Source organism: Euleptes europaea, chromosome 7 (genome assembly GCF_029931775.1).
Source record: "Euleptes europaea isolate rEulEur1 chromosome 7, rEulEur1.hap1, whole genome shotgun sequence".
NCBI classification, from domain to species: Eukaryota; Metazoa; Chordata; class Lepidosauria; order Squamata; family Sphaerodactylidae; genus Euleptes; species Euleptes europaea.
The window spans coordinates 35546630-35561686 of NC_079318.1; the positions used below are offsets into that span (position 1 = coordinate 35546630).

At 46.8% G+C, this 15057-nt stretch overlaps 1 protein-coding gene across 1 annotated transcript; it reads right to left on the reverse strand.

Moving 5' to 3' along the window:
* Window positions 1–959: 959 nt before the first annotated feature.
* LRRC73 (leucine rich repeat containing 73) lies at window positions 960–12065 on the reverse strand. The gene is made up of 6 exons (XM_056852525.1): window positions 11792–12065; window positions 10152–10312; window positions 6975–7097; window positions 5014–5114; window positions 3597–3780; window positions 960–1059 (listed from the first exon to the last, which is right to left on the reverse strand). The coding sequence occupies exons 1-6, from the start codon at window positions 12061–12063 to the stop codon at window positions 989–991; spliced, it is 912 nt and encodes a 303-aa protein (XP_056708503.1). The 5' UTR covers window positions 12064–12065; the 3' UTR covers window positions 960–988.
* Between the last annotated feature and the right edge of the window lie 2992 nt (window positions 12066–15057).

Here is a 15057-nt window from a genome sequence, read left to right on the forward strand (position 1 = left end):
CACCCCGGAAGTCTGCCTAGTAAACGTTGGGATGTGACGTCACCCCATGGGTCAGGAATGACCTGGTGCTTGTACAGGGAACTTTACTCCTAAAATAATATTTACATGAGGGGTTTTTTAGTGCTGGGATTCTGTCTGTGCAATCGTTTGACTGTTTTTGCCTCTGATGTCCTGTTGCAATTTTGGAACTCGATATCAGCCACAGTCTGTCTGTTCTAGTTGTTCGTTGGACTTCAGAACTGATAAGAGTGATTCGCAGGATGATTATGATGTAGTACAAATCGACTCACTTTAAAGGGAGACTGGTCTTTTCAGTAATTTGACACAATTGAAGATGCCAAGCTGCATTCTTAGTACGTTGGTTCTTAGTGCATTGGTACAGCCCAAAACAAAAAGTTTCTACACACTCAATAGGAGGCTGTTGTCAGCTGACCCAGCCTTGCTTTTCCCCATTAAAGCTCCCCACCCCCCACCCCGTGTGCTTGGAAATGAGAGGTCCACTTTCAGCCACAACTGTGTTGTTTCTGTTAACTTTATAAAATCCTATTCAAGATGTTGTTACGAGCAATAAAAAGAATATCTGTTATACATAAATATACATATCTGAATAAATACAGCCTCCCCCAGTGATCAGTCAGAAAGGGGTGGTGTGAGCTTAAATACAGTGAATGGACAATCACGAGCAACTGACAGGTTGTGGGACACACATTTACGTAGAGATTAACTTGGTTCAGTTCCCACTGGGAGAGCTAAAAGGTGATTTCAATAGGACGTTCACAAAGTGAGAAGCTGCAGTCACGGCAGGCGTGGCAGGCTTGCACGTATGAGTATAAGGTTTCACATACCCATCTGTTTGCCTGGTACATGCACTCACTTGCAAATGCACACACCCACAAAAAGCACTCACACATGACAACTGTGTGAATGCACAAGGCTACACGCACATACATGGAGAAAAATTTCATTAGAGGCACCTGGAATTTCCTATTCACATCTCTGTTTCCGCTAGTAGGCTTTCTCCAAGGCCTGATGTTACCAAGACCATCTGGGAACTGGAGTCTGCAAAATGAATAACAGTGGGTTTTAACTGAAGTCTGTACCCTAGACCACAAGCACAGGGGGCTATAAAGGGCAAAGCTGTAAAGGAACCATAAAACAAGTTACTCCTCAAGCGAAGTAAGTGGGGAAAGGTGAACAGTTCGGTATGTTGCATCCTCACAGAGAACAGTTAATGTGCTCAGATCATGACCACACAGAGAATTTTGGGTTGTTGTTTTTTGTGGAACTGGTATGTGCTGTTGCCATAGGCAACTGTGCTGCTGTACGATTTATGTATGACTATACAAAGAACCAGTCTATCCTCCACCGTAACCAAGGAAACCGTTGCTTCAAAATCAAAGTATCAGAATTTCTTTAGGGATATGCTGCCTACTGTTTTGTAATTCATGTATCACCTGTTGTCCTTTGCCAAAAGACCATAGTAAATGGGAATCTTACATTTGGATTCAGTTCTGTGCATGGACTTCTAGGGATACCTTGTCTGGTTATTTCTTATTATGCTTGGTGCATAGAAGCAAGAGTACTTCTCTACCTGATAGGCACACAAGATTAATAAATACTTTACAAAATAGGATATGTTGCATGGGAAGAATGTTTATTTTACATCTATTTTGACTCCCTCAAACCAATGACTGAACCGTTTTTAAAGCGCCGTTATTGCAGCAAAAAAATAACTGGGAACTGTCCGTATTTTTGTCCAGGCAGGTTCTATCAGCCCTACTGATTCTTATCTTAAATATTAACTGGAGAATGTTCCTAAAAAAACAACCCGAGTTAATTGGGCACTGTCATGGAACCTGATGTCAAAGCAAAGATTTCAGATTGCATCAGAAATGTTTATATCTTTTGGGGGGAGGAGCCACAGACACGGTAATGGAGCACATGTAGATGACCCCTGGTTCAATCTGGCGTCTGCAGGTAAAGTCTGCAGGTAAAGGCAAAAGTCAAGGATGGCCTCCATGCACACCCTTTCTTCTTACCATCACATGCCTCAGTGCATTGTGATAGAATCACAGAGTTGGAAGGGACCACCAGGGTCATCTAGTCCAACCCCCTGCACAATTCAGGAAATTCACAATTTCCTCCCCCACACACCCCCAATTATCCCCTACTCCATGCCCAGAAGATGACCTCCCTCTCATCATCTGCCTAAGGTCATAGAATCAGCACTGCTGACTGGTGGCCATCTAGCCTCTGCATAAAAACCTCCAGGGAAGGAGAGATCACCACCTCCAGAGGAAGCCTGAGATTGCTTTAGCATGTGACACACAGTATGTGTGGACAACTGCTGTATGAGCCATGCGAGGAAAGGAGGAGCATGTGATGCGCCTGTGCTGCTTTCTTCCAATGCAGCTGCAGACAGGTGTGCTGGCTGTCCAGAAAGTGAGGGCTGTTGGCTGCACCAGCCCTCTTGGTGGGTAACAAGGCAGGACTGGGGTATAGAGAGAGGCTCGTGGCAACTGAGCCAAGGGCCTGCATGGCAGTTGAGTGTCCCCCAGCCTCTGTCTCTCACTTTTTGAGTTGCTACTGTGGTTGCAGAGGGCAGGCAAAAGCAGCCAGGGCAGCTATAGGGTGGTCAGGGGCCCCAACCTCTGTCCCTGGTGACTATTCAAGTCACAGTACCGCTGCAGCAGTGGCAAAGGAGGGCAGTGGCAGTCTTCCCCCACCCCCGTGTGGTGCCTGGGACAGCTTCCGCAGTCACCCCATAGCTAAGACTGCCAGTGCTTAAAGGATTGGGAGGTAGTAGGGGTCTGGAAAGACCTTGCAGTGCCCAGGACCTGGGAATGCTGCTGCGGTTCAGACAATGCCGAGCTAAAAGGGCCACAGCTTTAATTCCACTTTAAGTCCCTCGGAGGAAGGGGAACTATAAATAAGTATATTACTAAGCTGAATTTTTACTAAGCTGCATTTAAAAAATTTTAAAGCCAAAAGTCTTCCATGGGGTTCAAAATAACTACTGCAGAGTTATAGTTTTGTGATCTGGGCTGAAAACTCACACACAACAACCTGAACTATGGGAGAAACTCTTCTCCCTCTCTCATAATACTAGAACGCGGGGTCATCTGCTGAAGCTGGAGGGTGAGAGATTCAAAACAGATAAAAGGAAGTCTTTCTTCACACAACGCATAGTTAAATTGTGGAACTTCCTGCTCCAGGATGTGGTGATGGCTACCAACTTGGAAGGCTTTAAGAGGGAAGTGGACATGTTCATGGAGGAGAGGGGCATTCATAGCTACTAGTGAAAATGGATACGGGTCATGATGCATACCTATTCTCTCCAGGATCAGAGGAGCATGTCGAATACATTAGGTGCTGTGGAACACAGGCAGGACAATGCTGTTGCGGTTGTCTTGTTTGGGCTTCCTAGAGGCACCTGGTTGGCCACTGTGGGAACAGACTGCTGGACTTGATGGGCCTTGGTCTGATCCAGCATGGCCTTTCTTATGTTCTTATGTTTTCCCCTGAATGTCCCCTTTCCTTTCCAACCTCCCCTTCCTAGTTTCCTCTCCTCCTCAATGATACCCCAGGGGTCTTACTGCTCTGGCAGATCCAGGAGTTCTTCTCTCTGGCCATTACTTCACGAGGCTCATTCTCCTCCTCCTCTTCACCCTCAGACAGAAGGTCAGAGATCTGCTGCTGTAGTTCAGGACTGATGTTGTTCTCTGCCAGGATCAGTGTCCGCAAGGCTGTTGGGTAGTTTTCCACCATGTCTAGTAAAATCTGAATAGAATGAGACCCAAAAGGCAGCTGTAGAAGCAGCTCAGCGGCCAGACAAAAAGAGGCACATGAGGTCATTAATTCATAGGGTTGCCATAAGCTGGAAGCAATGCGATGGCATTTAACACACTCAGCATCATATAAAGCAATAAGACAACATCAATAAAGCAAAGCTATTACAGAGCTAGGATCATTTCTCTTTGGCAAACTTACAACTGGTCTGCTTGGCTCCACCAAAAAGATCTATGTTCCTATTAACTAATTAAAAAAAAGATATTTGTGTCACCTATGACCTCTGTTTTTACTTGCCAACAGGTTATGTCTGAAAAAATTAATAGGATAAATAATATCAACATTCATTTCCCATTTCTGAAGGTCAACTTATAAGTACCAAATGTCACCTCAGAATTGGATTGAATTTGTGGAATGAAACCAAGCAGAAGAAATTAAAAACTTGGCTGGAAATAGACGATGGGGACTGAGTGTTTCCGTGCCAGACAAAAGAGAAGAGCACTTAAAGAGGCTGTTCTTACGCTGCCCTACATTGGCACGTGCACTAGCTGAAACCTCCAGGCTCTCACCAGACCAGTTAATGGGGCACACGGCAAGAGGCCTCTGAGGTCCAAGATGCCAGAGAGGTCTTAGGACAAACAACTTTCTATGAGGTGTGTGTGTATAAATTTGTGTCAGTCCTATGCAGGCGTGAGAACTGAACTCTGAGCAATAAGGGCACATCTGTGTATCCACCACACTAGAGAAAATATTCTTAGCCCTTTTAACAGCAGGGCCCTTGACTAATGCCTTATTCCTCTGTGGTTGCAGCAATTTCTGGCATTTCAACAGAAGGAGAAGCTCAATCCAAAAATCTCAGCAGGGAAATCTTTCTGATCCTAACACAAACATTGTATATATAGTAAGTTAGATGAAGCACAATGTTTCAGTACAATGTTTGTACTTCCCCACTCCTGCAGCAGCCTGAAATGCTCCCTGAATTTATTTTTCTGTGGGAGAAGGGACCCACACACACAGGAACAGGATGTGGCTGTGCATTTTGGATTGCCAGGGGAGAGGAATCTACAAAAATCACGCTTCATGGATGAAGCCCATACATCTTTGGAAATGCTATGCTTGATCCAAGCCAATCGGAAGAAGCACAGGTCCCTTGCCAAACTAGTATTCTGACTTATATGACCTGGACGTGGAAACGAAAGCAACAAAGAGCCACGCTCCCCTTACCAAGGCTGATTGGTTGGTAAGTCCTGTTCCTTCCAAGTCCAGAACCTCTAAGGTGCGGCTGGATGCCACAGAAACTGCCAGCATCCCCGCTATCTGGTCACCTGGGGAGCAGAAAGCCAGGAGAGGTCAGCAAATCTCCTGCAGGCCATGCGCCACATACCCACTTCAGGCTGCAGAATATAGAGGTCAGCACAGCAGCCAAAACTTTAGTGACTGGCTTTCTGCTAGGCTGCCATCTTTGCCTTTAGCAGAGAGTCAGCATGGTGTAGCGGTTAAGAGCAGTGGTTTGGAGTGGTGGAGGCTGATCTGGAGAACCGGGTTTGATTCCCCACTCCTCCATGGGAGCAGCAGACGCTAATCTGGTGAACTGGGTTGGTTTCCCCACTCCTGCACACGAAGCCAGCTGGGTGACCTTGGGCTAGTCACAGCTCTCTAAGCCTCACCTACCTCACCAGGTGTCTGTTGTGGGGAGGGGAAGGTTTCAGTCTCCCTTAAGTGGTAGAGAAAGTCGGCATATAAAAACCAACTCTTCTTCTCTCATCACTGTTCTTGCTTGTGAAGTGTGCCTTGAATTTCTACAAGGTAAAGGTGCAGTACTTTTTCTTCAAAAAAAAAAGGGGGGGGAACTTTATTCATTTGTCCACATTTTCTCCTGGCTACGGGCTGGTTGAGAAATCAAAGCCACCCACCTGCATGCCCGCAGAATGTTTCCCCTTCACTTTGCAGAGCAAACACGGGCTGCCTCATCTTAAGCGAGGGGGCAAGCCTTCTGGGCCAGGAGGCACAGCTTCCAGCAGGCTGAAGCTTTGGCACCTCTCCTTTCACAAGGTAAGACTTGACAAGAGGAGAAGCAGAGCAAAGAAATGCCCCACCCAGCGAAAGGGCACAGGCAGGTGGGGTGTGCCGAGGTGCTGCTTGCGTTTGTCCGCCTGAGGCGGGATGGGGAGAGGAGAGCTGCCTGGTCTCGCCTCTGTCTCTCCAGCTGCCAATTCTGCTCCAGCAGCGCAGCTGCAGAGAGGGCCAGTTTCCATAGCAACCCCTTCTGGAGCTCCTCTGCTCTCCGCTGTATTTTGAAGATGGGGGAAGGAGCACGTTATGGCTACCAAGCTCAATGACCGGGACGCCTACAGGGCTGTGGACGGGAGAGGAAAGGAAATGGCCAAAACAAAGGCACTACCATGTTTGCAAAGAGGAGGAGCTGCTCACGATCCTCACGGTTCCCAGTCAAATGTCCTTTAGTCTTCAAGCAACTCCTTCTACTGAGCACAACTGGTAGCCAGTCACTTCCCTTTTAAAACATGGTGGACCTTTGTCTCATATTCTTCCATATTCTAGGGCTACAACAAATGCCTGTTTTCCTTTATGTTTTAAATGACAGGGCTCTGCAGTGAACTATTCTTTAGAGAGTCTTTTTTTTTTTTTTTTTTTACGGTGAAAACATGGTTTCAGCCCAAATGCTACATTGGCAGATCTAAGCAGGACTAACTTACCTCAGGATCAAACTAGATGTGACAGTGTCCTCATGACCACCACGAAGACGCTGCCGCCTTTGAAAGTCATTTAAAAATGCTCCCCAGCAGGCTGACATGCTCAGCTGCCTCCCCGCGCCCCTCCATCTTATTACGATCGGAAATGGCTGCACCTCCCCATGGCTGCTCAGGCACTGGAAAAGGCTCAGGTGAGGAGAATTGAGTGGTGCGTGCCCAATCAGGATTGGGCCCTTGTGGCATTTTAAAATGACTTTAAAATGGCCACAGCCTCATGGCAGCCATCTAGTTTGGCCCTCAGCCCTGCAGAAATAATGCCCCGCAGTTTAGGCCTATGGAGGAGAGTCAGAGCTCCAGGGAAAATGTTTAGCTAAACTGGCTGGATCTGTTGTCCGTGCAGCCTCTGGCATCCATGCAACAAAAACCCATTAGGAAATAAAAGGAGGGAGAAAAATGTGACTGCATTTCTCTCACCCAGGGGGTTGTAGTCCAAGTTCAACACTCGCACCTGGGAACTGTGAGCCACTGCAATAGCCAGGCGGCCCCATCCTTTCGCTGTGATACCAGGATTGGCACTGAGGGTCAGCTCCTTCAAACCTAGGTGTAACAGAGAAGCCAAGTGAGCCTAGAGGACAGGAGTCATACGGTCTCCCTCTCGTTCAGGACTGATCAATGGAAAGTATGCACTGCCTCATCCTGCCTCCAGAATCACATGTGGGTTACAAATGCTAGAGGGGTGGCTATGTTAGTCTGTTACAGCAAATAAAAGTGGGAGTTGTGGTATCTTAAAAACTAACAGAGTTATTAAAACATAACATTTAATGGGCTAGAGACCACTGAGAGCCGGTGTGGTACAGTGGTTAGAGTGTCAGACTAGCATCTGGAACAACCAGGTTTGAATCTCCACTCTGCCATGGAAGCTTGCTGGGTGACCTTGAGCCCCTCTCTCTCCCCCCTCCCTCTCCTCTCCCTCCCTCCCTTTCTCTCTCCCTCCCTCTCTCTCTCCCCCTCTCTCCTCTCCCTCCCCACACCCACACCTCAGAAGGTGGTGGCTGGGAGCATAATATGGAGGAAAGGAGAATGATGTACACGTTTTAGATCCCCATTTGGGGGAAAGATGGTATAAATCAGTGGTTCCCAACCTTTTTTTGACCAGGGACCACTAGGACTTTTTTGTTCGGTGCAGGGACCCCAAGGTTCAAAATAAAAATTCTGAGAATTTGAAAATAAACTTTAATCATAACTGTTAGTTAAACATTAAATTTAGAATAATATTTGAATATATATTTTTATAATAGAGAACTTGTAATTGAAAATATTAATTTATTATGGGTTTATAACTTTGTTTCGCGGGCCTTAATTTAGTTCTCGTGGACCCCTGGGGGTCCATGGACCCCTGGTTGGGAACCAGTGGTATAAATGAAGTAAATAGACAAAGCAGTCGCATGTCACCAACTATCTCTTTCCTTTCATGACCTGTTAACCCACAGTTCACATTTCCCCCTTTTTGAGTGCGTATGTAATGTGCTGAATGAGAATTCTCTTCATCTATCTGATGAAGTTGACGCTAGCCCGTGAAAGTTTATGCTTCAGTAAAGCTGTTAGTCTTTACCAGTGGAAGATGTGGATATGGATTATAATCACCAGTGTGTATTATAACTTGTTCTCAAACGCACCCAATGCTGACTGAGTAATCCCTTAACACATTTTGACCATTCTTTAGTTCAACCAGCCCAGTAAGAGAATGGAATTCTTTTGTTTACAGAACTGTTCCTACAACAATATATTGACCTATTTTTGTTCCTGAAGCACTAAAGACAGAAGTAAAGTAAATGAATTCAGCAGTTTTTAAGAGCAGAGATGACCTAAGCATTTTGGTGGACAAATTAACAGTCTAAACGGTGGAGAAAATATAATAAGAATAATTGACCATTAGGATTGTAAATGTGCCAGCTGAGGTGTCCTTCCTCTTGTCTAATGGTAGGATTGGCCATTTCCAATCCTTTAGACGCCCTGACTGTGTGAAAAAAAAAGGGTGGTTATTCTTGTAAACTCTCAGAATTGGCTATTTTTTTCCAGTTTCCATCATAACATTTCCCCCAGCTCTGGCAATCAAAGAAACTGCTGCTAACTGCTTGGTTCATACATTACGTTTGCCTATGTGCATGTTTGTGATAACAGTTGGGACCGATTGTGAAGACAAACATAATATTGTGTGAATGGGTTCTAACCACAGCAAACAGGGAGATCATAATACTTAGTAACATCCCACACTGCTATAGGTATAGTAGAATGTTTGCCTAGTCATTATATAAACAGCTTTCTGATGGATTACTGCCTGATGCCATTTTTGCAAGCTGAACATGGTTATCTTTTCCCTTTCCCTAGTGGATGCGCACCTACCACAAATATAGCAATAAAAGGAATAGGTGCTAACTTAAGGAAGAAAGAAATGGAAGGAGCAAGAGAGAAAACCTCTTTGAGGGAAGAGGATGACTAGACAGGAGCAGGCAGAGGGGCACAATGTTTCTTCTAAACAGATGGTCTTCGTTCAAAGCCCTGAAGTCTCAAACACCATGGAACACGCACACGTTGTAGATTTTGCCCTTGCAATCCTAGTGGGATGTGAACTGAAAATAGTAAGTAAATCAAGAATGGGAAAGGATGAAATATGAGCTCTCAAATATGAGCTCTCCCATGCCTGGGGCCAGCCATGGATTACTTGGAGGGCATCAAGGCACAATTGTGGGTGAAACAGGTTTTTGGAAGATGTGCTCTTTATGTCCAGTCACAGCCAGAGTGTCTGTGATCCATACCGCTTTTTCTCCAATATTCACTCAAAACACTTTTGTCTTGAAATGTACACAGGAGTATTGCTTCAGCAAAAGAACATGCAGTGATATTCCTGAATGGCACCAATGGGTGACATTACAGCAAAGGGTATTTTGAACAGAGTAGAGTGTGCTAGGTACTTGCCTGCCTTTTATATCATTTTATCAACTGTAAGTTACAAAAATACAAATTATTACTAAGTCCAGGGTTGCTACACAGATGCAGGCAATAGCAAATGACCCTTGACAGGGTCAGTCGGCAGCAACTTGATGGCATTTTCCACCATGTTGCATTTGTGGGAAAGGGCATTGGTGAATTCCATCATAAGGCAATGCTTAATTCTTTTCTCAGTACAATCTCATTCTCAGCTCTCTGTCAGTACGATTCTATGCAGAAATCAATGCGCTTAGACTGGAGTAACTCTGCATAGAATTGCACTGTGTGGGACCCAGTCCTCAGCCAGCAGAATAACCATTCGGGTGATAGTTTCTCCAGAAAATACTCTTTATGCTCTGCTAAAAAAATAGGGTTGCCAGGTCCCACTTCGCATCGGCGGGAGGTTTTTGGGGCAGAGCCTGAGGAGGGTGTGGTTTGGGGAGGGACTTCAATGCCATAAAGTCCAATTGCCAAAGCAATTTTCTCCAGGTGAACTGATCTCTATCAGCTGGAGATCAGTTGTAATAGAGGAGATCTCCATCTACTACCTGGAGGTTGGCAATTCTATATAAAAAAAGAGAACCATCTGATCTAAGCAAAGGTCTGAAGCACATATGAAGTCCAGAGCCATCTCGAAACCTCCACCCTTCCTGTCTTACTCACCGGACTTGGCGCCGTCAGGAGGGAGAAGCCCACAGATCAAGTTGATACCTTCATCACCTAGCATGCAGTCTCCCAAATCCAAGGCCACTAGTGAGGGATGAGTGGAGAGTGCTGGGTTGAGGAGAGACAGGCCAGCATCTGTCAGGGGACTCCCGTGGAGGCTGTGTGGATAGAAATATCTGGAATTACAAACCCCTTCCTTTAGGTTCAGGTTGCTGCTGAGGTCATTCAACTTAAACAAGAATCAAGAAAGGGTGTGAAGAAGATAGAGAATGATTAATACCAGGCTAAAATGGAGCAAAACTGCATATATTGGCTATTTGAATGAAGAGTCCTTAAAGCAGAGAAGAAAACCACAGAGAGATAGGAATTTGCCACTATGTCAGAAGCAGGCTGGGCTGAGTGTGTGTGGGAAATGGAATCAATCACATTCTGCCACTTTTTGGGGATAAAACAATACAGTTTAGAAGCTGAACCACAGCAATAAGATTATGCAGAAATGCCCTTTGTCTGCTTACAGGGATAAGAGAAAACTACATGTCCCATGGCCCTTTCAAGACCAACGCATATAGTGTATCTAAGGTTTTGTGAGAAGCCAAAGCCCATTTAATAAGACACACAACACTACTAGAACTATTCTCCTTGGAAAGTTCGGGACTGCAAAGCTTAGACCACGATGTATTCGTTTGCTTAGTCTTCTGGCTTCACGAGGCTAAGAAGGTTACTCAGATACACAGCTATCTCCTCCCCTCTAACCTGACAAAAAGCAAAGTATCATATATATATATATATGATAAGAAGGCTAGTCCAGCTTTAAGGTGCAGTAATATCCAGAGAGATAAGGCATAAGCACTTGAGTAGCTACAAGACACAACTGGGGCAGAATCCATGGAGCGGTGGGAGCAGAATTTACACAGAGCGTATTTGATCAAAACCTTTTTGGCAGCAAATTTATGGTTGAACTAACAAATCATAATAGAAGGCAAAGATCAAAATGATTACTTCACATTTTAGGACACACATCCTCAAGCGCTTCTAACACAATTTACTTTCCCTTTGGTCTACGTAACAACAAGCTACATAAACAGTGAAGTGCCATCAAGTCACAGCTGACTTATGGCAAGCCCTTTTGGGGGTTTTCATGACAAGAGACTACACAGAGGTGGTTTGCCAGTGCCCTCCTCAGCACAGCAACCCTGGTATTCCTTGGTGGTCTCCCATCCAAATACTAACCAGGGCTGACCCTGCTTAGCTTGTGAGATCTGACAAGATCAGGCTAGCCTGGGCCATCCAGGTCAGGGCAAACAGCTAACTACAGTACTTCCTACTTTATCAGAAGCAGATTTATGGAATAACTCATACTTCAATATTGATCTGTGAATTATTTTGGTGAATTATTTTATAGTCTGTCACAGTTGTTTTGGATTAGAAGCACCACTTTGGCCTTTTAAAACCTTTTTTGTGGCAAGGTTGAGGGAAAACACCACTGAACCCAGCTATATGAGCAAAACGAATGTTTCCAAGGTGTTATAGGCGTAAGTGAACTATATACCAAATAATGTTGTAAACCCATCACCACGGATTTCCCTAGCGTACTCCAGATACCTAGCGTATCACTAGTTAGTGGCGTTACTACTCACAACAAAGACTGGACAGAGCGATTGGTCTTCAGAGCTTCTGCCAACTGCTTGACCCGGTTGATGTTAGAGACGATGCCCAAGTTAAGATTGAGTTGAGCCAAGGAGTGGGACTCTGCTACCCCCCTGCAGATGCGACCGAAATCTCGGTCAGAAAGCTGGCAACCCCGGAGCGAAAGCAGTTTGATGGAGTTCTCCCGCAGGCTCTCACAAATATCCCGAATCTCAGCGCTGGATAAAGTCTCCCCAGAGATCTGGATAGATCCTGGCAACATCTTTGTAAGGGACCAAACACTCCGCAGCTATATTTACAGGAGCTGCTGCGCGAATCCGGATTTGTGCAGCCCAATACTGTGCAATCCAAAGCAAAGCAGGGGTTACTTTGAAATTCAGATCAGGAGAGAGAAAAACAGAGTCGTGTCCAGCTCAGCGAAGCCACGGTGGTGCAATCCAGTGCAAAGAAAGCTGCGGAGGCCGTGGGTGTCGATATCACCGCTGGACGTGCAATTCGGATTAAGCCACGACGATGAACGGTGCGATTCAAGTAGGTGCTCCTTAGCGCTGCTTTCAGTATTGCGCGAGCCGTATCCGCTTAGGGACTTCCCACCGACGCAGGTAAATTCTGTGCCAATCCAGATTAAAGCCTGCCGAGAGCCGTGGGCACAGCGCAGGCCGGCTGAAAGCAGCACGCGGCCAGGACCAGACCGGGGTGGCTATGAACGGAGGGCAAGGGTGCAGCGCAGGCAGGCAGGCAGGCAGGCGAACAGCCGGGGCGACCCGACACGCCGCGCAGGAGAGCTGCCGATCCAGAGCAGCGCAGGATCCCTCCTGGGAACCGGGGCGAAGAGCAAACGAGAGCCGACAGGGCTCCGCCGGGGAAGCGTGGGGGGGGGGGACGACGACGACGGGCTGCCGGGCCCCTCCGCCTGCCGATCCGCGCCGGGGTCTTTCCCCCCCTTCTTCCCCGGCGCCCTCCTATTGCTGCACCTGCTCCGCCCGCCTTCCCCGGGCAGCTGCAGGCTGCTCCTCCGGCCGCCGCGCCTCTCCCTACTGGCCCCGCGGCTCCGGCTGCAGCAGCAGCAGCAGCAGCAGCGCCCGGTGCATGGTTGCTGGGGGGTGGGGGGTGGGGGGGGGAGGCTCCGCCCTCCTCCCCGCTCGGGAGGAAGGGACCCGGCTTTGTTGGGCGCCGCGCCGGTTCCTAGGGCGACGGCCCGGCACTGCAGCCTCCGCCACCTGCCCGAGCCGCCTCCCCTGCTCGCCCTCTCCCTGCCGGCCCCCTTGCAGGGCCGTCTTCACCGCATCGTGGGGCCCTGGGCAAAGCAGCGTGCTGGGGCCCCTACGACGCCCGTTCCCGGGAATAAAAAGTAAACGGTCGCTCATATTAAACCTCTATTTGTTTTATTGGCACTTCAACCAAACTGGTGTGAAAACATTAAAAACATGCTGTGCAGCAGCAACGACTCAACAATTTATGGCAATGGTTCTTGTAGGCTGTCGGGGCTGTGTGAGCGTGGTCTTGGTATGTTCTTTCCTGTAGGTTATCCGGGCTGTGTGACCGTGGTCTTGGCATTTTCTTTCCTGACGTTTCGCCCACAGCTGTGGCCGGCATCTTCAGAGGAGTAACCCTGAAGGACAGTGCCTCTCAGTGTCAAGTGTGTAGGAAGAGTAACATATAGTCAGAAAGGGGTTGGGTTGAGCTGAATCATTGTCTTGCAGAAAAGTATCAAAGGTAATGTGCTAACCAATGTCCTGCAAAAAGTATCAAGATAATGTGCTAATGAGGGTGTGGTATGTTAATATGGAACCATTGTATCCTGAAGTGATCTGTTAATGTGTGAAATCCAAAGCTAATCTGCATGGCTATTGTGGACTGTAGTCTTTGTTAGTCTGGAGGTTTTCAGGACAGGAAGCCAAGCCTCCAGACTCCATACTGACTTTGTACAACACCCTCCAGGTGGTGGCAGCTGATCTCCTGCTATTACAACTGATCTCCAGCCGATGGAGATCAGCTCGCCTGGAGAAAAATGGCCGCTTTGGCCATTGGACTCTATGGCATTGAAGTCCCTCCCCTCCCCAAACTCTGCCCTCCTCAGACTCCACCCCAAAAACCTCCCGCCGGTGGCGAAGAGGGACCTGGCAACCCTACGCTCAAAGGAGGGCTGACAGCTGAGCCCTGAAGAGGGCCAGAGCAGGGCCTTGCGTCTGTGCTATTGGACCACAAGTCATGGGGGGACGGGTATATCCAGTCTCATTGCCTGCATGGACCTCCATGGTCCTCTAGGACTAGAGGAGCATGCCTATTGTATTAGGTGCTGTGGAACACAGGTAGGATAATGCTGCCACAGTTGTGTTGTTTGTGGGCTTACTAGAGGCACCTGGTTGGCCACTGTGTGAACAGACTGCAGGACTTGGTGGGCCTTGGTCTGATCCAGCTAGGGTTGCCAACCTCCAGGTAGTACTACGCAAACAGGACAGCATTAACAACGACTATGATGTCATACAATAGTGTAATAAACCAAAAGTGCAATTCCACATTAATAACTCAACACTACAAAAATACAAATAGCTACCCTATACAAAGTAACCTATATTACAATCATGCTACTGACAAAAAGTCCATCAACTAATCAGTTCAGTCAGAACATGAAGTGCCCTGGTTGTCTTATAGAGTCCAATGAAGACAACTAGGAGGTTAATAAGCAACAGTTCTTTATTTAGCTAAACAGAGACCCTGGGGTGAAATAACCCACAAATAAGATGCAGAGTTACTCACCAGAGAAACAAAGGAAAGTCAGTATCATTTATGCATTCGCATGGGGCAGGCCCATGGCTGCTGACAAGCAGATTGATACACAAAAGCACCAATGCACATTAAGTGTCTACTTCACTCTAATTAGCATAGCCATAGATATTGGCCGAAGGCCGTTTCTAAGCAAGTTCTAGGTCTCGTGATCTTAGTAACTACAAAACACATTCCTAAGGATGAAGGTAATTCAGAGCTCTCTACTGGTGAAAGGCCATACCAAGCACAGAGAGCATGATTTGTTGGTTCATGGCTCCCGGATGCCAACTTCCCAAAGCTTCCATGTGTGTGCGTATGAATACATAGTGTTCTAAACCAGCCCTTATATCTGGGCATTACAAACAGAACAGATTTTTATTACGGCATTGCCATTCTAAGAATACTTGATAAAATTGTCCACAGTTCAATCAAACCAACTACTATAAGTCCATTTATAATGAGGATAAATTCCTTCTTAGCTCAATAG